At 36.0% G+C, this 26,074-nt stretch overlaps 1 protein-coding gene across 2 annotated transcripts in view; it reads left to right on the top strand.

Annotated features, from left to right (window-relative positions):
• LOC123306744 (sodium/calcium exchanger 3) overlaps window positions 1–26,074 on the top strand; it is a 144,845-nt gene that overhangs the window by 88,319 nt on the left and 30,452 nt on the right. For both annotated transcript variants that reach the window (XM_044888865.1, XM_044888864.1), the window contains exon 3: window positions 21,571–21,662. In XM_044888865.1, the coding sequence (XP_044744800.1) occupies window positions 21,571–21,662 (92 nt within the window). The remainder of the gene's footprint in view (window positions 1–21,570; window positions 21,663–26,074) is intronic.

Here is a 26,074-nt window from a genome sequence, read left to right as displayed (position 1 = left end):
GATACATGTGAATACAGACGTGATAAGAAATGTTTGCCAATTAGCGCCACAAATGGGATTGCTTCATTAAGCTGGAATGCGTGATTACTTCGTGAGATACGCAATAAGGTAGGGAGTTATTTCGCGACTACGATTAAAATGTAGGAAGCATTTTCTGCGTATCTCGTTTTATTAGGGAATGATAGGAAAATGAAATCTGCAGCCCTAGCTGTGATATAACGAAACAGAAAATAGGGGTTCTTACTCGAACATTCCTTTATCTTATTAATTCGTAAACATATCTTTATAATTTCCCTAATTTTTCACATAAATGAAGAGAAAATTTGAATTCTGGGTAGCTAGTAGGTACTTGGTTGGTCCCCACGAGCTCGTCTCAAGCATTATATTCTTAGAGGCATACTTTCGATGAGACAACTATAACATTTTGGGACAAATCATTCCAAATAGCGTTAGAAAGCTGCTTCAGATTGTTAATCGGTTGCTCCAGTGGGGGAACTTGTCTAGACATCTCGGATAAGTCATGCTCGATGCAATTCATGTCTGGAGAGCTAGCTGGCAAGTCCATTCTTTCAATAGCATTAGCTTCCAGCGTACCATAAGACAGATGACTACGGTAGAACAGGCATTATCGTCAATTTAATTGAAATTTTCACCAATAGCATCCGCAAGCCGAACGATTATTGTTTCAATTATCATATATACTTCATTCAAATTTATTTTAGCAGTCGGTTGGCCATGAAATAATTTTCTCAAGTTTTTGTAACTAGAACGAAGTTAGGTTGGCACTTATGAAATGTCGTTAATGTCATAACGCCGTTGCCACAACTTATATCAATTTTTATTACGAAAATGCCGAAAGTGATTGAAATAAAGACAGGGTTTCAGGAAATGCTATTTAGAATTCAGGTCCGCTCATTCAAATAGTTATACCCTGATTTTCTAAAATCCACAATACGTCACACGGCAGCGAACATATTCAATGTAAGAGAATTTATATAGGTACCTAATGTTTCATCTGAATCTAAACGACCCATATTTCAGCTGAATATTTCCACAATCAGAAAGATTGTGAATGAAGAGGATGACAAAATTTCCTTCTATTGGGAGACCCAAAAAAGTGGTGGCATTTGAGAATTTTATGTTTGAGTGAATTAATGCGAAAAGTTTACTACAGGATTTTCGATAAATGTCATCGGAGAATAAGTTCCCTAATGGATTTTTCTATTTTTCATTTGACTTGTCCTATACAATGTAAATGTCTTAAGGTACTGATAAATACATAATTATTATTATTATATCAATGCATTAAGATGAATAGCCACAAATACGCGCAAGTTGCCCTGTTACTTGTTTATTCATGTGAAATTTTAATTGAAACTTCTTTCAATTCCTTTTACTTATATTGATGCAAGAGGATTTTTGTTGAAGAATTTAACATTCTTGTAATTATCTGTTAATTCCTTCGGGAGATACCCATTCCCAACCACTGCATCATATGCATTTCATCTTCGGGTTAATATTTTTGAAATCTACAAATGATGTAAGCCAATGAAGATAACGAACATTAACTCTCCTCAAGCTAGTGCATATTATGATATTATACTGGTCTCTTGTATTTTCCATGCAAATAACTGGATTTGGTATGCCTTCAATCAGTTTGTATAAACTTCAATTATGTTCGTCACATATTTTCCGAAGAGATTCGATATTGTGATAAAATACGTAATAACAGAAACTTTTACGTAGAACGGGCAACATAGCGTTGATTTAAAACCCAAAAATGTTTTGACAAGCGTCATAACCCCACATTTTCGTACTATACAGAGTGAAATGTGTCAAATTTCCATGGCCAACCGACTGCTAAAATAAAAGTGAATGAAGTATAGTGATATCTTTCGCTGAGTATACTGGCATTCTGCTAATATCTCTATTAGTTGGGGAGCCCAAGAGGGAAATTCTGGATTTACTCGAGCTTGTTAGATTAATATAAGGGGAGATACCTTGGACCCTGTAGAGCATCTCTACCAAAAATTAGATCTTTATATTGGGGGAATTGTTTAGGACAGCCTGCAGCCTGTCAGAATTGTAAAAAAAAAACAATCATTGTACATACTCGATCGTGTCAGATTAAGATATAGGTACCTATGTGGTTAATTAGATTGAAAAGTATACATTCTCTTAATCTGGCAATTCAAGCGTGACGAAAATGTTTGTGGGAGGGTGCCAAACTTGCGAAAAAACGTCACGTGTACATTCTCGAGCGCGGTGTGGCTTTTTTTCCGAATTTGAAGCTAAGGATTAAAAAACAACGGAAAAAATATAATCTGACAGTTTCAGCAAGCCAGGAGAGGAGATGATTCAGAAAAACTGATTTTTGTGACCTATATGGCTACTTTTTATTGTTATAAAAGTGGCCATATAGGTAGCAAATATCAGTTTTTTTGAATTATTTCCTCTTCTGGGCTTCAAAATTAATATAAGTTATTATCAATTGTAGACCATTACATTTTCTACAAAGTTTGGCTGAACCAATTTTTTCCATGTTTGAACGTTTTTGAGATATATGGCGATGAATGTAAATTAGACCGGGTTCTACATTGACCTTGGCCTTTCACATGTGTGACTGAGCTCCTCGCCCTTATAACCCTCTGGCTCGAAAACGGTTAAGGGTATGAAAAATTGCTTCAAACAAAATTTGTAGGTATACAGGGTGTCCCGGAAACCGACGTCAATCCGGCACATGGTGCGATAGCGCAATTCATTTCTTACCAGAATATCAAAATTTGTTTCTTGTAAAAGTGTCTTGGTTTTCGAGATATTGACAGTTTTGTGAAATTCGTCGAAATCATCACCTCATTGATTGTTTTCAGTACCACGGCTTCAAATGTTAATGTTTTGTTGTTTTTTCTCTAATCGAATATTAAGGATGAATCAGAATATTCAACATGATCAAAGATTATCTCAAGGCACTATTTTTTTCTCAATTTTTACACGACACTGTTAATACCTTGAAAACCAAGACACTTCTACTCACTAGAACCAAATTTTGATATTCTGGTTAGCAATGAATTGAGCTATCATCATGTGCCGGATTGACTTCCGTTTCCGGGACACCATGTATTTCGATTTTTATTATTTACAACTTTCATAATAAATGAAGAAACTATTGGAGGTACAGAAAGAGGGATTAAAAAAAATGCCTTGTTATCATCTTCAAACTGTCAGATTAAGAAACCCCCCCTGATTAGTGTCAGATTAATGGGTCAACACGTCGTGAACATCGAGATTAACCATGTGTATGAAAATCTGAAACGCTCGAGTATGCACAAGTAACGATTTTTTTTGCATTTTCAAAAGACCGCTGTGACCTTGCGTCACGTCCAAATTGTCAGTCCCTTGAAAAGTAGCCTCCTTTGGGTCCAATTAACATATCCTCTAAAAATCTGAAACGCTCGAACATTTTTTTTTCCATTTCCAACTCTTCCGTACCGCCAGACCCACCACGCAAATTATCAGAGACACAGATTAAGATCTAATCTGACACGCTCGAGTATGTACACCTGACGATTTTTTTTTTAATCTTTGAAAACCTTCAGACGTTTTCCTCACCGCTGAAAGTGCATACAGCATAGATCCTTTTTTTCTTTCTACCATATAATTCTTCAAAATCCACTAGGTCTCCACAACGCTCGAGTAAATCGCGATCAAAGATTATAGAGTTAGTTAACCTTACTCTATAATTTTTTATTCCGATTTAGCATCGTCGGCACCCCAACTATGTATATCTAACGAAGTTGTTTTTCAAAGGGAAAATTGATAACTTCTGTCGCAAGTATTTCCAGGAAAATCATTAGTTCAATTCAGAATAATTGAATGACCAAAACATGAATGCCTAATGTGATCCATTAATATCTGAACCACAAAATGCTCAGCTGTATAGAACGTGGTAGTGAAACAGACAGATGGATGAACTTTTTCGGAACGTTGGAAAGCGTAGCCATAACGAAGGATATGAATGGCTTTGTACATATGGATGGAACAGCTCTGGTTCATTAGTTATTGGTTGATTGGGAGTAAAATCAAGTTTTGTCTATGTTTATTACATATCCATCCGGATATATGTCAATTTCAATCGGAATTTGACAGAATGCAAACAGGAGTCGTATTTGTTCATATATGTATACATATTCATAGACATAGAGAGATGGACTAAGCGTTCCCTTTCCATATGTGCATGAATTACGGTCAGAAAAAGTGACAGAGATAAACTGAACATCAGGACAGCTAGTTATCTTTTTCTAGAACTTTGATTGGTCCACACTCACGTCTATGTCAACAGAAAAAAGACAGGTATTTTCCTGATGATCATTTCTCTATTTCTATAAAATGGCCAGTTTCATGCTGGTATTGCTCTATCCATTTCTGTATTTCTATGACACTATTAGAAGAGAAACCTCAAAAATTAAGTAGTAAAAATTCGTCATCAAGTAGGCTCTATAATTTCGAAGATTGGTGTTCTGTGATGTAATTCACCAGATCTGCGTGGTAGTGTGGAAAGACCTTTAGCCATCATACCTCACCTCATGAGAAAAAACCAATAAAAATTTAGCATATGTATGTCCATCAAGTGAATAGGCCAGGCCAGACTAGCTTTCAAAGCGTCGGGAGACTCAACAATCCACATCCAAACGCTTTACATGTGCTTGAATGCTCTGAAAGAGTTGGAGGAACGAGATTGTCAACAAAAAGTCAATTATTCATGAGGAAATGCGTAGGAAGATATTATGTAGTCATATACGGTCTTCCCAGAATGTCAACAGCTCTCTCTGGTTTTGCGTGGATTCAGGGCAATGAGGTTGTTAAGCCATTATTGTTCCATCTGGGATAACGAGGCTTTGCATCGGCTATCGTGGTATTTATTGAAAGGTCAGAGTAAGTTATGGACAGGTCCACCCATGGGTGAAATAAACTTTTTTCGGTTTTTCTCAGGGAAGGAGGTTATTTTAGTTTCAATATCAATAGCGAAATGTAAGCGATGAATACAAAAGCTGGAAAAAATTTATATAAGTTTAATAATGAATTTCTAAATACATATAACACGAACGCCGCTTTTTATATGAGTCATTACTAACACTGATTGTGAGAGAAGTGGTTCTCTTGTCCTGAAGGAACCTGTCTTCTGGTAGCTCAGTGGTAGAGCACTTGAGCGACAGTCTAAAGTTCGTAGGTTCGAGTCCCGCCTGGAGAAGTACTTTTTCAGATTTCAATAATTGTCTATACGCCGCAAATTTTTCATTTTTCAAATTTATCACAGACCAAAAGGTTCTCATTCCTTCGAGGAGGACACATTCACCTGGCTTTAATGGAGCTTCATATCTTCAATCTCTAGATGGGAATACCCCTATATAGCAAGCTTCTGAGGAACAAGCTTGTTGAGGTTCTGTTAGCAGAGTAAAAGTTCTTGATGACGTTTAGAAGTTTAGCTGGTAGAATTTGGGGATGTGACCCAAAAATACTGCGATGATGATCATACTACGTCATGATTGTGAGACCTATAACAATTTATGGAGCAATCCTCAGGTATGCCGAGGCCAAAACAGTACGATGAGAGAACTAGGAATCAGAGAGCTCTTACAAAATATATCCCAACTGCAAACTTTCCAGTGCCGAGATGGTAAAGAAAGCTAACATCGAAAGAACCTTAACTAGGATGCTAAGTAGAAAAGAAGAATGGGAAAAGGAGCCTACAATCCCAGCTCTCAAAAAGAATACCATTAAAATCCTGACCTATTTCGGCAAACCCTGTATATCAATTTAAGTTCTCCACTTCGTAAATCATCCATATTGTTAGTAATTTCCAATCTTTATTGAAAAGTGGATGCATCAGATTATTATTCCAAAACTTGAGTAAAAGAATCTGGGATTGCTTGAATGAACATCGAATCCATCAACTTCTTGCACTTACTAGTAAATCGTCGAAAGTTAAAGCTTGTGGTGAATGAAAACCCAATTTTATTGCACACTTAACGTTTAATGGGTGAAACAGAAAATCGTTCAGGATAGATTTTCAGCTGATTGGATTGCAACAGTTGAATAGTTATTTGTTTTACTGGTCTGAGTAACACTTATTGTCATTCTCATCAAGCTCTGGTCTCGCATTAAATTGCTCTCGAAAGAATCAATTGCGCTTGAAAGAAATCCGAAATTGATTTTTCTGACAAAAACTGGTCCTCAATTATGCCAGTGCCACGAACTTATAATAAGATTTCCATTTCATTACTTCCAACAAGAGGTAGCTCGATGAAGGTTCTTCCTAATCCTTTTCACCAATTAGTTTCTTTGTTCTGGATACTTTTTCATTTTAACGACAACTGTGAGAAATCCGTGTTCATTGTTGATACTTCAATGATTATGCCTACCACTTTTGATCAATTTGTTTCAACAATTTTTCGTATATGTGCATGTGTCTTAAAGTTAGGTTATTAATCGATTGAAATTTGAGAAAAATCCAAGTAGGTCCTGTACAAGAACAAATCAGCCTAATGTTAAATTTAGATACTAGAAATCACAATTAGAGTCATTCGGGGCAACTGTGCGCACTTTTGCCCTTCAAGCCATACCCTGTTTCAAATGTTGAAGCTAGGAAAATTAAAACATATTCATAAGATACAGAATTTTCTAATCTATAAGAAAACATCAAAAAGCAAACAAAAAAAACGTTTTCTTTCCGCAAAAAAGAATTTAATAGAGAAAGTCGGAGTGCGTTCACATGCCTCGTATTGCGGGTAAGTGTGCGCACCCTCACGGGGTAAGTGAACGCAGTGCTTAGTGAACCACACAATCAAAACAAATTACAAAATAATATCATCAAAATGTTACAATATTAGAGAAATGCTGTTTATTGTCAATACAGAAGCGCCTTTTTACAAGCAGTGCATTATTGTTCGTGCCACAATTTTTGGTGAACACAACACTTGATACATTCCCCTGTTGGTGGCTCTTCATATTTTTCTGAACAAATAGGACATTATTGATCGAGTCTCAACCAAGAAAATCAACAATGTCATAATTTATTCCTCACTGAGCTAATGTCCATATAATGAATCTATGCGCACACTTACCCGTGCACACTTTCCCCAGAAAGCCAAAATTTGAATTGACGTTCTTATAGAGTTGAGCAGCTAAGAGAACCTAAAATTTTTCATTATATTTTTAGATTAATATGCCCATGATCGAATAAAATATTGTTTAACACTGAGGGACTCGGAACTTGGACCTGGCAGAATCTGCAGAGATGCTAAAAATTAACAAGAAAACTAGTGAATTTGATTGATTGCAAATAAACAGTTAAAGAAACGTGGCACGGCGCACTCCTATGAAAAACTAATATGGCGATTCTGCGCCCTTGCTTCACCCAAATGAACCCCTCTTTCATACATTGCATAGTCGAGATATACGCACTGCGCACACTTACCCACTGCGCTCAGTTACTCCGAATGACTCTATTATTGTGGAGGCTAACACAAAAACTACTCAGTGTAAAGGGTTGAAAATCGTTTCTCAATCCTTATCCTGACTCAAACCAATTTATTCCTAGAAATTCTTTCAAATGAATTCGTCAATACTGGGTGTTCTATTTTCTTTGTCACTCGCAGTATATATTCCGTGAATCTGAATGCGCAACGAAACACAAACTAACTACTTAAATGGAGCAAATACTCTGGACAGTCCGGCTGTAAACTTTCCAGGTTGATTAAATGAATGTTCCATACGAGTTTACAGTCCCGCTTCATGTGAGCAAGCACTACGGGGGCCTCTGTCCCGAATGAGCGCTCCTCTGAAGCCAAAATGTACGAATATTCAAGGAACACCAGTAATTCGTTTGTAACGAAGCATTCGTACTGGAATTTACTGTTTGCTGAAGCGTTTAACAATGTTTTGTCGTTATATACGTACACAGGACGTCGTATTTACAAGCTTGAAATATTCCTCACTTTCGATGTTCATTTAGTTTGTTTACTTCATCATTGTAACGAACATCATTAGGAAGTTGAATAGTGAAGTTTTACAGGTTGAGAATACTCGTCAAATGTTAGGGTATCAACTGCAATGGAGTCAGTGTTTCTTCACGATATCTTGTGTTAGCGATGATTTTTTTTACAGGTAGGAGATATTCTTCTCCTTACACTGTGTCAATTCCAGTTTGACAGAGGCCATGTGACCCATAACTCATCCGCATGAAGTAATAAAGAAGCAGACTACTAGCATTGAGTTTTTGAATACTCAAAGCTACTAGACACACTGATAAAAATGGCTTTCATCATAGGAATAAGTCTATGTTTCTCTACTCACTATAACACAAAAGACAACCATTTTACTCCTTTCTATTTGATTTTATTAAACAGGTGGCAAGATACCAATAATTGCAATACTGGGTTATATCCTGTGGAAGGCCAGTAGCTTTTTTTATCTCAGGCTCAAAGAATGACTTCAGAATGAGAATTCTTTCAGTTGGGAATTTTCTATGGATCAATCTAACAAAAAAGATTTTGGAGTATGCACAGTATGCAGAGTCTTTGACTCAAACAAATATTTTAACAGTAGATTCTTGTGGTCAAAAGAAACACTTTTTTCTCTCACCATTTTTTCCGAACCTGCTCAGTTTGAAAGATACAGGCTGTTCTTTTTAGTTTTATCTCACAAACGGTTTCATCGGAGAAAATGAATTTCGGAATATAGTTTTTCATTTATTTCAATATTTTTTTTCGAGCACAAAATACCACTCACGTCTTCCAGTGTTCTTACTTTATGATCATTATGTACCATAAAAACACCAAAAACTCAAAGAACCCAACTCTTGAAACTAAGTTGAACGCAGTCTTATGAATATTTGAACGTTTTGTGAAATAAAAATATTTTTCATATTTTCTCGTAGAATGCGACGTTTTCGTAGTGTCACAGATTTAGCTAGTTATTCCGAAGGTGATTAAACTAAAATGCCTATATCTTTTTATCAGAGCCGAATCGGAAAAAATGGTATGGGAAAAAAGTGTTCCTTGCGACCTCACCCTGTATAAAGTAGATAGAAAACGCGGGTTCTGGACCAATAAAAACTGAGTGAACACTGCCAATACATCTGCCAGGAATCTCAGCTTGCACTGACTACCAAAAAACTTCCAGGGAACCCATCTCACTCAGACTTTCACTTTCTGGTTACATTATCTGAAAATAATGTTAATGCCTTTTTCTGCTCATTGGCGTAGATAGCTTTGTGTACAGGAAATATTTTGTACTAGTAATGTGGTGTACACTGCACAGCTAGTTGTAGTCACTTACATATGCAAAACGTGAAATTTTTTCCTACTAGACCAAATTTTTTTCATCATGAGTGGCAATTCTCGATACAAATGATCTGAGGGGGTATGGGGCGTAAGCACCCGAACTCAATCAGTTCCGAAATTTCAAATACGATGAATGAACACAATTTTCTCCCTCATCAGGTTCAATATTCATATCAAAGTCCCACATCAAGCCCCACTTATGAGGCTGGGACTTTCTAACAGAATTTTCCCACTGAGACGAACGAGAGAGTGGTTTGACGGATGAATAATCCTATGATGGAATTCCAAACGAGCATGAAGTCTCCCAATTTTGTATCCATTGAATTTCTCCAACTAACCGACTGCTAACCTAGAGTTCCAGGAATTTGAGACTAGAACCAATCAAAAACTGTATCTAGAAATATTCCTAGGAGAACTTGGTGATCTATATCTATATCTGTACGTACTTCCAATTCCAACCGAACTCAAACCCAGTATTACATCGTCTGTAGAATTGTGAGTATGGTGTTTGAAGCTTCGCATCTTTTTTCTGATAATTTCTCTCTTCAGGAAGAGAGAGAAAAGTGCTCGGGTCGGTCACCTAATGAACTCATTGAAGCAGACACTGCAGTATGTAAGCGATGAAAAAATGAAAAAAAAACTCGTTGCTACGATATATATGTCATTGTCACCTCGAAAATCTGCAGGGCAAAGCTCTCCAATAAAGCTTCCAGTGGCAGAAAGTTCAAAAGTGCCTTCCTTTCGAACCGTTCTAGATGTCCGAATATGAACCATACAGGGTGTCTGTAAACAAATGCGAAAGTCTAAGAGAGATGATTCCTCGATGAAAATAAGCGGGGGTGGTTCCTACAAAATTTTTTTCGAAATCGACCTGCCTTCCAAGATACAGCCTTTGGAAGGCGATGACGAGTTGACAGTTTTTGATTTTTTTTACGGGTTCTGAAAAACACTGAGTCATAAAACTATACATAATATGGAGCACTAAGTAGATGTTACTGAAACAATTTTCTTAGATCTCATAACTTTATTATTAGGGGTTGAAAATAATAACACCTTATGATTCTCGAAAAATAAAATTCTCTTATGGTTTCCCATTGAATTATGGAGAAAAAATGTCTCTTGCAAAATTTCGATACAGTCGATACTTACTTTCCGATATTCCGATACTTTTCTCGGAATAAATGAAAACTTACATGCTTGTAAGTTCAACAATTGAATCATCAATCCTTCTCGATTTTGGTAAAAACCAATGGAGTTCATGTACCCCATGCTACTAACAGTTTGAATATTCTGGTATTTATGTTCTCCTCCATTGATTCTTGATGAAATATATCTGTAGGTATACTATTGAACGAGAGCACATATAGGACCTTCCTATCCAAGAGCGAATCATACCCTATAACTTGACCAAGATGAGAAAGCCTACATACGAATATGTATTGGTAGCTAGTTAGCCTAGACCAGTTCCATGCATAAAAAAATATTGCATTACCATAGCAACGAACAATAACTCATTAGAAGTGTCAGTGTGATGTTTGGGGTCAAAAAGTAAACAAAAGTTACGCAATGAATTAGGAGAAAGATGTCCACCGAAATTGAGAAAATCGAAAAATTGGAGTATCCAGCCATCATCAAGTACCTGTATTTAAAAGGGTTGAGAGCAGTGGCGGATTTACCATAGAGGCTAAGTAGGCTGCAGCCTAGGGCGGCAGATTTCAGGGGGCGGCAAATTTTGGGACAATTTTGCTTGCACTAATTATAGAAACTGAAATACTTGTATTTCATAGATATTTTAATATCTATCTACATCTGATTTTCCCAGTTTGTCCAGAAGTTCGTATCTATGGCTCTATTGCCTCTATTTACAAGGTGAGCAAAATTCGTTGTCTACTGAGGGGATCTCGAGAACTATCAGAGCAAGAAGAAAACGGATGACACATTATCGAGCTCTTTTTCCATGACCAATCCAATTCTGAAAAGAGAACCGGCCTATCATTTGTAGATTTTGAGTTATAATCAAAAATTGGGATTTTGACGAATTCGAAAAGTTCTCATAGCTTTTTTGTGTTTGAAGTTACATATCTGAAACTTACTTTCTTAGTCACTTTTATACGTAGATTCTACTGACAGAATCTTCTTTTCCAATTCAAAAATTACAAATTCAATTTAAAAAAACGAAAGTTCGCCTAATGTTTCGAAATGAAAAAATATTTGATGCTCGTCAGTGGATTCTACGTAAAAAAGGGTCTGTAGAAGGTTCAAGTTTCAGATCTGTAAGTTCAAAGACAAAAAATTATTAGAACTTTTCGACATCGTCAAAATTTAATTTTTTGCTAATAACTCAAAATCGGTTTTCACCATTCTTTGTTTTTCTGAGCTCGAAAATGTGTCATCCGTTTTCTTTCAGCTGCCATAGTTCTCGAGTTTCCCTCAGTAGATAAAGAATTTTGCCCACCCTGTATACACCATCGACTTATTTTTCGGGTGAGAGAAGCTTTTTTTGCTTGAAAAAGGTGAAAAGTTAGGTACCTAAGAACCACATTGAGCGAAGAAAAGCTGAACGCTTTGGCTCTTTCGTGTATAAAGTCATAACTAAACAAAATTTCGTATTACGACATCGCAGAAAGATATTTTAACAGCGGGTTTCATAAAACTTTGATTGTGCGATCAACGCTTGATTTCTAAAACGAAATCACTGAAACTTTTTCATTGCTGAATATATTGAACAAGTAGCAATTGAGAATAATTTAATGAACGTATGAACATAATTTGATACGCGAATGATATTATGAATGATCATGACTGAATTATCGATTGAAAACAAATTGACGTCTTCTGTTGATCAATCAAGCGTTGATTCCCTGATCAAGCTTTATGAAACCGAAGGTGAGACTTTTATGACTTACGTTCCTATTTTATTGTCATCGTCAGTTAGATTGTGGCGATATAATACATATATAATAATAATATGAGTAGTAGGAAAGGTCTTTTCTTTTTTGTGTCCCTGCTTAGTTACAGCCCCCTGAAGATGGCGTCCGAAAAGCAGTTTTTGTTTTTTTTTATTGAAAATCAATAAACTTTCCTGTATTAAATCAAGCAGATATTTTATAAGGACGGGAAGGCATCAAAAAAATTTTGGTTCTGTTCGTCAATGATAGAAAGGGGTAGAAAAATCCATCCCTGATCCTTGCTTCGCAAGAAACTTTTTCGATATTCATATCTATTAATAAAAAATTAATTTTGGATAACTTAATCCATTCTCAAAAAATCATCTTGAGATTTTTGTCACATATACTCATCAAGATGATTGTGTGCACAAACGCAGAAATATTCGATATGCACTTAGTTTACGGTCTTTTTTTTCCGTGAATTTTCCAAAGAAACTACAAGAGACCTTATTTATTAGGAATGGATCAAGCTATCCAAAATCAATCTTTTATTTTGAAATACGGATATGGAAAAAAGTTTCTTGCGGAACAATGTTTAGGGGTAGCTTTTTCTAGCACTTTCATTCATAGAGGAACAGCACCGAGTTCTTGTCAGTTTTTCGATTCGCAAGACAAAAATTGAAAACTGCTTTTCGGGCTGTAACTAAGCAGGAGGACTCAGAAAAGAAAATTGCATATTAAAGGTGGTCCACCTTATTTTCTGACGAAGAATCACCCCCTTAATTTTTTTGCAACTATTCCTATGGACCATGTAACCATGTATATATGCTGTGCCATACTTAATGATAATAAATTTCTTCTTTTCGTTTGATATACATAGAATTTATCTATTCTATTTTGAACTGTGTGCCCAACAAAAATGATCAAGTTTACTGAATGTATATCACTGTGCGACTAATATCAATTAATATATCCATTACTCTACCTTATTCGAAGTCTATGAATAAATTTTATTTCATTCAGAAATAAACATTCTATTTCTTGTGAAATCTCAACTTGCGTTGCGTTGTAAAAATGATCTGGAAACTCGGACACATCGATTCCCTAGGTCACAATAATTATGAGTTATTATTAGGACCAACGTGTACAAATCCCAAAGTTACATTTTCACTGACACAAAAATTGTCATTAATATTTTGAACTAAATAATTATGGTAAGGGCGGCAAAATTTGAATAGCCTATTGGCGGCAAATATGTAAATCCGCCACTGGTTGAGAGATAAGCAGATTTACGAAGATATGCTTAATACCCTTGGTGATCAATGTCCTTCGTATGCGACAAATTGGACTGCAAATCTTCAAAAGGGGTAAATTTTCCATTGAAGATGATGATCGATCAGGAAGGCCAGTTTCTGTGTCAGTCCCCGAAAATATCGATGCAGTTCATGACATCATTTTATCAGACCGTCGAATTGGGCTAAAACGGATATCTGCAGCACTGAATATCTCATAAGAACGTGTTCATCATATAGTTCACGTCAATTTGGACATGAGAAAAATTGCTGCAAAATGGATCCCCAAATGTTTGAATGTTGACCAAAAGCGTGCAAGGGTAGAAGCATCGTGTTCGATCTGTGCTCGAATTGAAAACGATGTAGACTTCTTAAACCGAATTGTTACCATGGATGAGACTTGGGTACATTTCTACGATCCAGAAACAGAGCAACAATCGATGGAATGGCGACACTCTGGTTCTCCAAGACCTAAGAAGTTTCGTGTCCAAAAATCTGCTGGAAAAGTTCTTGCTTCAGTTTTTTGGGATTACCATGGAGTAACCATGAATGATTTTTAGTATAAGGGTAGAACAATATCCGGAGAGTACTATTCGACATTGCTGGCCACTCTGCGGGAAAAAATTAAAGAAAAAAGAGGCGGAAAGCTATCCAAAGGTGTTTTGATTTTGGAGGACAATGCCCATACACACAAATCTCATGTTGCCATGCAAAAAATTCGTGATTTTGGGTTCGAATTACTAGAAAACCCCACTTATTCACCAAATTTGGCTCCATCCGACTATGATCTCTTTCCTCAACTGAAAAAAAATTTAAAAGGTTGTAAAATTTCTTCCAACGAGGAGGTTATAAAAGCTGTGGAGGTCTGGTTTGCAGAGCAAGAAGAAACATTTGTTCTGAAAGGTCTAGAGACGTTGCAGGTTCGCTGCAATAAATGTATCCAGTAAAGAGGAGAATATGTTGAGTACCTAATAAAATATTTCGTTTGTTTTTATAGCAGGCTAAGAATTTTTCAATATATCCTCGTATCTTACAAATTGTCTCCTGTAATCAATGTCTCTGAATCCAAAATTCACACTTCGCTGGTCAGGAAGCTTTCTAAAGAGCTTGTCATTTGCTAAAAGTCTAACAAGAATGGATAGATCCAAACTATGCTTTCATATCAATTGATAACGAAAGTAGGCAATGTCAAGCATTCCTCTCGAAAGATCACAGTGAAAGCGACATTTCATTTCACTTCGTTATTTTCACTCTATACGTTTTTGTTCCCACCTCCCGTTTCCCGTATCTTTGTGCTACCCGACAGTGTCACATTTGGTTCCTGTCACACTCCGTATTACGTTTCCATCCCTCGGGAGCAGTCAACGCATTTCATCCTCGGGAAGCCACTGCACTGCTGCGTGGTGAAAAATGAATCCAGCCAGCAGATAAGCGCGTATCAGTATAATGGCAAGAATTAAACTCGGATTTTGGAGATAATACAATTTCGGAAGCGCGTATATATCACGACGAATATCGCGTTTTTCTGTTGGACCGTGCGATTGTTAGGGTTGGGTTCGAATGGGGTCCTTTAATTTCTGCTGGGGTAGCCTTTTGTAAATTTTCCCGGTGAACCCCAAAGGAAGAATGTGGATTCGCATTGAGATACTTCTTCCTATGCTAAATTTCATTCCAGATACGCTGGCATTAAGAAGCCACACCAGCACATATTTTGTACTAAGTGACATAGAAAATAGAACCCTTAGGTATGATAATTTCCAGGAATATATTTGTTTGGGGTTTGAGGACGCTGTCCAATCCACTTTTCCAACAAGATAATGCACAACAGCGTGTAGCCAGACTTACGTTGGCTCATTTTGAAGAAAATTTGTTGCCTTGGCCCCCTAGATCTCCCGATCTTTCACCCACAGAACACGTATGGGACATTATGGTGGGAAGATTACTCCATTTACCCAATTCTCTACGTACTCTAACTGCCCTTCGATATGACTGATATGAGGTAAAAATTGCATGGTATGAGATGGCTCGAAAGGAAATCTACCATCATTGCCATTCCGTACAAAATATATCCAAATTCATGTGATGAAGGAGGTTTCCAATGAGTGTAGTGAAATGATGGGCATTCCATATACCCATAACCTGTTCTCTTCACCATTGAGCTGAAGGGAAAGACGTTTCCTTGCTTTATTCTCTTTATTTCCTTCAATACGTGCAAGGCAATAGATCCATGCACATTTGAAGAAAAAAGTATATGGGGAGTCAGGGAGAGTTGAACCCCTTTTCACTCTGAAGCCACTTGTAAATGGTAGCAACTAATTAACGATAGAGTAACGATAGAGTGATGGTGAGATGACCATTTTGAGTACAGAAATTCTTTTTTTGGGAACTGAAAGTTGGCTCATATCTCCCTAACTCATGGGAGAGTTGAACAGTGGGCGAGAGAGACTCGACCATAAGCTTGTTTATCAGGAAAAACATCGAAAGAAAACAATTTCCAATGACCAATGATTGTCTATGTCAAGGTTTTCATCACCAGATATATCAGCGTATGAAATACGCATTTTCTATTTCAGAGTCACTCTCACTTATTTCCGAGATGTTTCTTCACTTTTTCGAACTTTTGTATATTTTTCATAATTATTTATTTTATTCAATTTTCTTTTTTTGAAGCAAACTATTATCTTGGCTCAGTGCGGGAAACTTGGACCACTGATTATATCTCCCGACCATAGCATGGGTCAAAAGTCTCCACCACTCCCTTTTAGCCTATTCAACAGATGTTTTCTTGAAACTTTTACTACTATTATTGAAAAGGCTCATCGTTTGTAAAACAATATTAATCAATGAAAGCAACAAAACTAAATAACACCACGCACCTATTTAACTTTTCAGACTGTTTAACGAACAATCATTATTCAATTTCTTACTTCCTAACAACAAAATCACGTTCAACCCTCTCACTCCCGAACTGTTCTGATGGCGTCCAAAATGGAGCCGCCACCAGTTGTGCCTTGTTACGAGTATGTCTCAAGCTATTTACGATACCGGTAGCGCGAAATTTGAATTGAAATATTTGAGGTGGTTCAAGTCTCCTACCCCAGCAAGTCTCCCGGTCTCCCCCTACCTAAAAAAATATTATTGCTCCCAGGATGACTGTCTGAATAATTTTTCCCTTCAATTTTAACGATAACTCCAAATTGATCAATATATTCCTCAAATCACTCAATTTCACATTCCTGCGTCAAAAGAGTATTAATTTTTTGTGAAGGAATATGGGGCCAAATATGCACCTTTTCTTAAGTATGAGATAACAGAAAATGCACCACCTTCTGTCGTATGGGGTAACAGAAAAGGAAGGTTTTCTTACGTTCCAGATTATTTTCTTTCATTATTCTAGATCTGAATTTTGAACAACAAAAATGTTGTTACTGTTTATTTTAGTTGGGTGTAAACTGCTGAAAGTCTCAGTGGAAAGTTTATCACAAACAAAAAAGGTCTGAAGAAGTAAAATAGAAAACCCTTTTGCATTTTAAGGTATAATTTTATGTAATTTCTGATTATAAAATGTTGATTTAGTAAGTTTTTTTTCTATATCTCCGAATTGGTGCGTTAAAAAATCATCCCAAAAAAAGCAAAGCATTAAATAATCAGCGTTTTATAATTCATTTTCGTATGGATGTCTTAATGGAAAATTCAGAGATGGTAGGCAAACTTGGTGTTCCTTCGTGTTTCAAATCGAATTTATTTCACTAATCGAAAAATCCTTCGTTGGTTCATTCGTCACGTCTCACCATTGAAAGGGATGTTCACAATAGGGAGCTAAGGCTCATTATTGAGACGAATGTTTAAGGCACATCACTCGCCTTGAAGGAAGAGGCATTAATCAATACTGGCTTGGAATGAACATGGGGCCCTTTCGAAGAGATAAAAACAGTGTCGGCAATAAATCACCTACAGTCGTTCCTCAATTTGTGCCTGAACAATTGGGACCGTCACAAAAGATATTTGATTCCAGGGGTTATGGAATAGATTATCTCCTCGGGATGTGGGTGAACGATTGATTTCTATTTGGGGGACGTTTGACGATGCTTCTGGATTTTAGTATTTAATTCCCAATAAGATTGATTTTGGTCGGCTTTCAAGCATATACGAGGGTGTATTGATATCTAGTTAGCCTAGACCAGTTCCATGAATAAAAAAAATATTGCGTTACCATAGCAACTAACAATAACTAGACACTAGAAGTGTCAGTGAGAAGTTTGAGGTCAAAAAAATAAACCAGGGTTACGCAATAAATTTAAAGAAAGGAGATGTCCACCGAAATTGTGAAAATCGAAAAATTGGAGTATCGAGCCATCATCAAGTACCTGTATTTAAAAGGGTTATGCGGTAAGCAGATTTACGAAGACATGCTTAATACCCTTGGTGATCAATGTCCTTCGTATGCGATCGTGGAAAATTGGACTGCAAGCTTCAAAAGAGGTAGATTTTCCATTGAAGATGATGACCGATCGGAAAGGTAAGTTTCTGTGTCAGTCCCTGAAAATATCGATGCAGTTCATGACATGATTTTATCAGCCCCTCGAATTGGGCTAAAACGCATATCTGAAGCACTGAATATTTCATACGAACGCGTTCATCATATAGTTCACGTCAATTTAGACATGAGAAAAATTGCTGCAAGATGGATCCCCAAATGTTTGAATGTTGACCAAAAGCGTGCAAGGGTAGAAGTATCGCGTTCGATCTGTGCTCGATTTGAAAAGGATGTAGACTTCTTATACCGAATAGTTACTATTGATGAGACTTGGGTACATTTCTACGATCCAGAAACAAAGCAACAATAGATGGAATGTCGACACTCTGGTTTTCCAAGACCTAAGAATTTTCGTGTCCAAAAATCTGCTTGAAAGGCTTCAGTTTTTTGGGATTACCATGGAGTAATCATGATTGATTTTTTAGATAAGGGTAAAACAATAACCGGAGATTACTATTCGACATTACTGACCACTCTACGGAAAAAAATTAATGAGAAAAGACGCAGAAAGCTATCCAAAGGTGTTTTCTTTTTGCAGGACAATGCCCCTGTTTAAAAGGTCGTAAATTTTCTTTCAACGAGGAGGTAATAAAAGGTGTGAAGGTCTGGTGTGCAGAGCATGAAGAAACATTTTTTTTTGAAAGGTCTACAGAAGTTGCAATTTTGCTGGAATAAGTGTATCCAATTAAGAGTAGAATATGTTGAGTAATAAAATATTTTGACATTGAAATTTTGTTTGGTTTTGAAGTAGGCTAAGAATTTTCCAATATATCCTCGTACCTGTAGATTGCAGATTTTAAGGGGGGTTGCATTGCGCTGCGACCTTAAGATCTGTTGTGCCCCCCATAAGAGCGTTTCTTGTCATTAAGTCATCTACGGCTTGGCCTCCATCAGTGCCAGAGTTCTAATAAAATCTAGTAGGTATCTGGGCTTCAAGGAAACTTCCTCACTCGTAAAAATTTGACATTTTTTTGAGTTGACTTGCATAATCGCGATGCATTCCGTCACAAGGTAATCAGGAGCTAATCTTCAAAACAAAATCTGCACTCCTGTGCAGTTTCTGCTAGATATATTCTCCTCATTAGGTGCTTTCTGAGGCAGAAATGCCTGTAAGTAACTCATAAAGGAGGTGTATGTCCATCCACCACATCCAGACATTCCTTTATTGTTAAAGTTCCCCAGGAACTATTTGAAATGATCCAGGATCCAGCCTCGTAAGATTCCACCAGAGGATTTCCCTTTCGGTTTTCTTCTTCTACTCTTTCTTGTAGGCACATTTCCCTAAATCACAGCTAGGGGTTGCCGAGCGTAGGGATTTAACAATGATGGTTTTTATTATAGAAGATGTAGGAACCATCTAGAGATCTGCACTAAAATTTCCTGAATACATTTCTTCCTATAAAAAGTTCCACCCTGTTCGTGACACATACATATTTTCAATATTTCTTCTCTATAATTTTCATATTGATTGCTCCAATATACTTGGGCAATACGTCTGGAAGTGTTGGACATAATCCTGAAGTGAACTTCTTCGAAAAGTTCAAAAGGGTCCTATTCCCCAAATAATCAGCGATGATAAAAGTTTCCCGGTTATAATAGGTTGAGAAGCTGATGGAATTAATGGAAGTTTGAGTCCCTTTGAAAGGTGTTCAGAGTTCTTCGTGGCGAACTTCAGCACTTCAATGTTATTGTCAATAACACGGGCGTTCAATGAATTATTCGATGGAAAATACGTAAGGGATTGTTGGTTCGAAGGAAAAACGGTGCAGATGTCTTTTACTGTACAGGGTGGGCAAAATTCGTTGTCCACTGGGGGGATCTCGAGAAATAAAAGAGCTAGAAGAAAACGGATGACACATTTTCCAGCTCTTTTACAGAGAAACAAAGAATGGTGAAAACGGTAGCTTCCTACGATTCTTCGTTTTAGAGTTATCAGCAAAAAATGAGATTTTTGACGATTTCGAAAAGTTCTCATAACTTTTTTGTCTTTGAAGTTACAGATCTGAAACTAGGCCCTTTTTTACGTAGAATTCACTGATGAGCTCAAAATATTTTCTCATTTCGAATCATTAGGTGAACCTTCGTTTTTTTAAATGCAAACTTTTATTTTTGAATTGAGAAAAATCTCTTGTGAGTAGATTCTATGTATAAAAGTGCCTGAGAAGTTTTAACTTTCAGATCTGTAACTTCAAAGACAAAAAAGTTATGAGAACTTTTCGAAATCGTCAAAATCTCATTTTTTGCTAATAACTCAAAAACGAAGAATCGTAGGAGGCTACGGTTCTCACCATTCTTTGTTTCTCTGAAAAAGAGCTCGGAAATGTGTCATCGTTTTCTTTTAGCTCTTATAGTTCCCAACATCCCCTAAGTAGTCAACGAATTTTGCCCACCCTGTACAGGATATTCCAGATTCGATGTGCAGTGAGGGCATCTCGGAAACCAGAACCTTTCAGAGAAGCAAAGAATGGTGGAAACCGTAGCCTTCTACGATCCACGATCCTTCGTTTTTGAGTCATAAGAAAAAATTGAGATTTTGACGATTTCGATGAGTTGAAGCTACAGATCTGAAACTTAAACCCTCTACAATCACTTTTTCCCAAAAAATGCACTGAAAATCTTAAATGAAATTGATCATGAAGTCTCCCATAACCTGACTCAACATAGAAGCATAAAGTTATATACGCATTATTCTATTATTATTCGAGATACGACCTATATTATACAGGGTGTTTCCAAATTATACGTGAACCTTGGAGGAGGTGTAAGTATCACTCATTTGCTGTCGTTTGAGCCATATCTCTCACCTTACTTCATTTTTCGTTAATTTTTTCTACGTTGATCAAGTTTGATTATAATTTTGGATTATTTTCATCAGAAAAAGTAATAATACGCATGAAAACAGCAAATCTATCTATTGTATTAGATGTTGAAAAAGAATAAGTATGATTTAAAAGTTGGTATATGAAAAAAAGAAAAAATTTCTAATATCAATTGCATGCAACTTTCAAATTCCAAAATATCTTTTTCTGATGAAATTAATGCGAAATTATAATCAAATTTGATCAACGTAGAAAAAATTGACGAAAATTAAGTAAGGTGAGAAATTTTTTGAAAAACACCAGAACTCAAATATCTAGGACTGTTGATTTTTGGTTATCAATAAATATGGCTCAACCGACAGCAAATGATTGATACTAACACATCCTTCAAGATTTACGTCTAATTTGGAAACACCCTGTATATTCCATATCAGAAAAAAATATGGGACTGGAATATGAGAGGGTAACATGATCTTATATTTAAAAAAATAAAAGTTATGCATCTTTTGAAAATCGAGGTCGAAAATGTGACATCCATTTCTCTCTAATTCTCACGATTACAGAGCTACCATTCAATCCCATATATTGCCTAACCTGTACCTTCAAGGTCCCTTATATTCATGGAAAAAATATTGAAAAAAGTATCAAGTTAGTCTTATGTATTATCTTCATAGACTCTCTTTTTCCTTCCAGAAAAACCATCCTTCTGAACATCATCGAAGAAGATAGGTACGAGAAAGATGTTCTAATGTACGTACAACTAGGAGAACCCCAGATGTCAGGCGGTAAGAAAATTCCCCAGGATCATTTTTTCATGTCTTCAAGTCCGTTTTTCTTTCATATACTTTTCCGCACACTCTCTATCTGCTCCACCACACTGCATGAATGCTATAAAGTAAGTATCAATGTGTTTGTGACATAAATGTCTGAAATTTCAAGTGAATGTTTAGAATAGCCATGAATGTTTACCTTAAGCTTCCACACCTAGCCGATTTTCATTATCATTTCCCTCACAGATCAGTTATGATTTCGAATGTTTGAAACTGAACAAATTGAATTCACTCAGTATATTTTACGAATTTACGTATTGAGTACAATTTTTGAATATTCGCTTCAAGGTATTTATTTTGATCAGTTACCAGAGTATGTTCACTTTATAAAATATAGATATTGTTTTTTTTTCAGTAAAAAATGAAAGAATAAAGTTTCATAGAAAAAATTTCAAATCGAAAATATGAGAAATTCTAGGTTGGAATAACAGAGAAAATAACGAAATGAAGAGCAATTTGGGAATCATAGTAAAGCTACTATTTGGTTGATCCCGCATATCAATATCTCCAGAACTTCGTAGTTTTGGGAAAGTTCAAAAAACCGTAGTTGAAATTTTGTGTTGTGTATCTCCATTTGGAACAACAAAGTTTTTATCAACTCTCGAAATAACCGGAAGCTTTTAGTTGAATAGATCTTCGACATTCATTATGAATATTTGAAATCTTTTGAAAAATATCACATTTGATTCTACAAATATTTCTAGTGGATATTTGCGTGAAACATCCTGTATACTTTTATATCAGAGCAAACAATTGATTGTGCAACTCCTGCATATTATGCGGTTTATAGTTGCCCGAGTTCTCTATCGACAAAATATGTCCAAAAACCTTCGCCCTGTTTCGTTAGGATGAACCAACAAGTACACAATTCAATCTGTGTGGACTCTGGCTCAACGAAGCATTCCAAAAAGTTAATTCTAACTTTGGAATTAATTTTGTGGGAAGAAAACGAGAATTTTCCAACTTTCATGTTGATATAATGAAAACTTTTTCATTATTTTTGGGTCGAAAATGCGATTATGAAACTTAGGGCATTAATTTAATCAAGGATAACGTGAAAATACCATACAGTGAGAGTGAATGTAAACTTCGTATATTGTGTTTGGGTTTTGTAGACGACATTATGAAATGACTAAATATCGGAAGCCTGTAGAAACGTATTTTCAACGAACTTCAACAATACGTTATTCTAAGATGGAGATGAGAGAGGGAATTTTCTATTCTTATTGAGTACCTACACCTACCCCTATTTTCAGAATTGAAAAATATAAGTTGTGTGGAATATTTTCCCAAATATGTGAGGTCATGATAAGGAAAAGGTCGGGTTGATATTGGTTCTTGTATTGGTAACGAATTCTCCAATAAATGTCATAAGCTAAATGATTCATTAGTCTTAGACCTGGCTCTTTGCATGCTGCCTAACAATTTGTCACAGCCATTTCCCTTTCAAAATCATTGTTATTGCTCGTAGAAATTGATTCATAACTTTCGATCAGATCAATTCGAATGATTGATTTTTGTTTTTCGGGATATAATTTTTCAGGTTTCCTTACTGAATTCGAAACTTTCTATCAATCTTTTGTAGAGGTTTTTTTTTTTCATCAAATTCCTCATATTGATTACAGGAAATTAACGAGAAAATTGGTGATACTTGAATTACAAATTCTTCAACCCAACGAGATAGAGGAAAATGCATGGCACATTACAGTCGTCTTTTTTCGAGAAACTTATAATGCCATCAACTGCATTACTCTATCTTTTGTTTTCGAGTTATAGGTCAAGATTTAAATTTCAACTTTGGTCATTATCTCCGTTTCTATTTGAGCTAGTATGTTGAAATGAAAACATTATATAGACACTTTTTTGATAGCAATCTAGTGGAGCATTATGATTTTTTCCAACAGGTATTTTCGCTGAGCTATAACATAAAGATATATTTTTCCTTATTATAACAGTAGTTTAAAATGATATCTGGGTGATGTATAATAATATTTCTGAAACGGTAAAAAAATGGCGATTATTTCTAAGTCATTTCAAACTACTGTTTTTTTAAGAAAAAACACAAGTTTATGTTATAGCTCAGCAAATAAACCTAGAGAAAAAAATCATAATACGCCACTGGATTGCTATCAAAAAAGTGTCTGTAGAATGTCTTCATTTCAACATCCTAGCACAAACAGAAGCGGAGATAATGACCAAAGTTGAAATCGCCCAGATTTGACTCAAAAACAAAAGAAGATAGAGGAATATAGTTGATGGCATTATTAGTTTCTCGAAAAAAGACGACATGAATGGTACATTCATTTTTCTCTATCTCGTTGGGTTAAAAAGTTTTAGTTCAGGTATCACCAATTTTGCCCAGCCTGTACATATACCTAGGTTTGAAACGTGTTACATAATTTACTATTTCTCATATCAACACAAAACTATCTGAGATGAATTTAAGGATTTTCTTTTCTGTGTTCATCAATGATTTCATCTCTTTCTAAGAAACAAATGTCGAAAATTGTCATTTTCAAGAGTGAAAGAGGAAACTGCACCAAAAATTCTAGTCCCAAAAATGTTCAACTTAATTAAGTCCTATCAACTTTCATACAAGGTTATTTCATGTTGGAATCTGTTCATTTGGATACTTACTCAATCTCCACAATCAAAAAATAAGAAATTTAATCAATTATTTCTATTAAGTCTGTTTTAAGGAGTCTGTAATAAAATTATGATTACGATGAACAAAAAAAACTGATTCGAGATGGTTTGGGATTTTTCCAAAAAAAAGTATAAATTGACGTCTGCATTAACATCGGCAAAAAATTTTTTTTACAAATCTCTGACAAGGACCAGGTTCAGGAAATATTCATTAAATTCTTACCTGAAAATCAACTCTGGGAAATTCTTGGAGGAAAAAACAACAGAATTTTTTATCTCTCTCAAAATCCACTCAAGTCTATTCGAATCTGATTTATTATCACACATCAAACTCATCCAAAGCATTTAATATCGTCGATTTCTTTCACTGTTCCTACTCATCTACGGACAAATTGATCAAGAAAAGAAACGTTCAATTACGGTGAACTAAGTCCACAAGTCTAACAAGTTAAGAAATTTCTTCCTCCTTTCGATTGACCGTCATCCAAACTTTTTCCCCTGGAGAAGGTTCGGCTAATTGTCGGTTTTATAGGAGGTACGAAATTTTCCCCGTAAAAAGTCTTTGACGGCCATCCAATATCGAGACTCATTCGCCTTAACGATGACACGAAAGTAATCTTCATAGGAATTAGATTTAATCAGTGAGAACTCTCCAGCAGCTGCAGATTTTATGACGGTAAATCCGATAAAGGAAAAGTACTCCTGAGGAGGACGAGCGTGCTAATCTCCTACACTTTGTGAGGTTCAAAAGAAATTTTTGGTGTCGAATATCAAGGGATGAGAATGTTGAAAACTACCCCTAGTGAATTCGTAGCATAAGCAAATAATGGTTATCCTGAAATAATATCCAACAGTTTAATATGGACTGTTCAATAATTCATAGGGATCATGTATGAATTAGTTCTCTTCTTGGCTTTTGTTGAGTTATCTGAAACTTCTGATATAGGTGCATGGAAATACCAGTTCTCACCCTTGTCGCCTGATTAATGAGTTGCTGGAAGCTGAAGCTATTTAGTGGTTGGCTAGCCAGCTCGCTGTCCAGAGTTGAATTGAATCCAGAATGTCTGGCAGAGATGTCTAGACATCTGTCCTTCCTAGCACAACCGATAAACGATCCTGATCAGCTTTCTAACGCTATTCCTGACATTTTGACCAATTCGTTCCAAAATTGTATCATCGAAAGTATGTCTTGAGTCTTAGATTAACCGGGACTCTCTCAATTATACCTCTTTAAATAATCTTTTCTCCTCTATTAAAACCTGAGATTTCTTATATTTTCACTCTTTGATTTTTATCTGACAAAAAAAATTAATAATACTAATATACATAATACAAGAATACGCAGACTGAACATATGACGAGTTTCACAGAATATGTAGTTTGGGAGCCCACGATGCTAAGTCGGGACGGTGTGGATTTTTAAAATTAGATGGTAGAAAAAAAAAAGTTCTATGATGTATGCACTTTCAGCGATGGGGAAAACGACTGCAGGTTTTCAAAAAGATGTAAAAAAAATCGTCAGGTGTACATACTCGAGCCTGTCAGATCAAGATACTGTATATGCCCTACGTGTCTTTGATAATAAATTCATGTTAATCTGACAGTTTGAGTGGTGGGACTGGCCGTACGGAAGAGTTGAAAATGGCGAAAGTTTTTTCGAACGTGTCAGATTTTCAGAGTATATGTATTATGTATATTGGACCCAAAGGAAGCTACTTTTT

Source organism: Coccinella septempunctata, chromosome 2 (assembly GCF_907165205.1).
Source record: "Coccinella septempunctata chromosome 2, icCocSept1.1, whole genome shotgun sequence".
NCBI classification, from domain to species: Eukaryota; Metazoa; Arthropoda; class Insecta; order Coleoptera; family Coccinellidae; genus Coccinella; species Coccinella septempunctata.
Note: the sequence above shows the minus strand (reverse complement) of the source record. Positions and strands in the feature narration are given on the sequence as shown.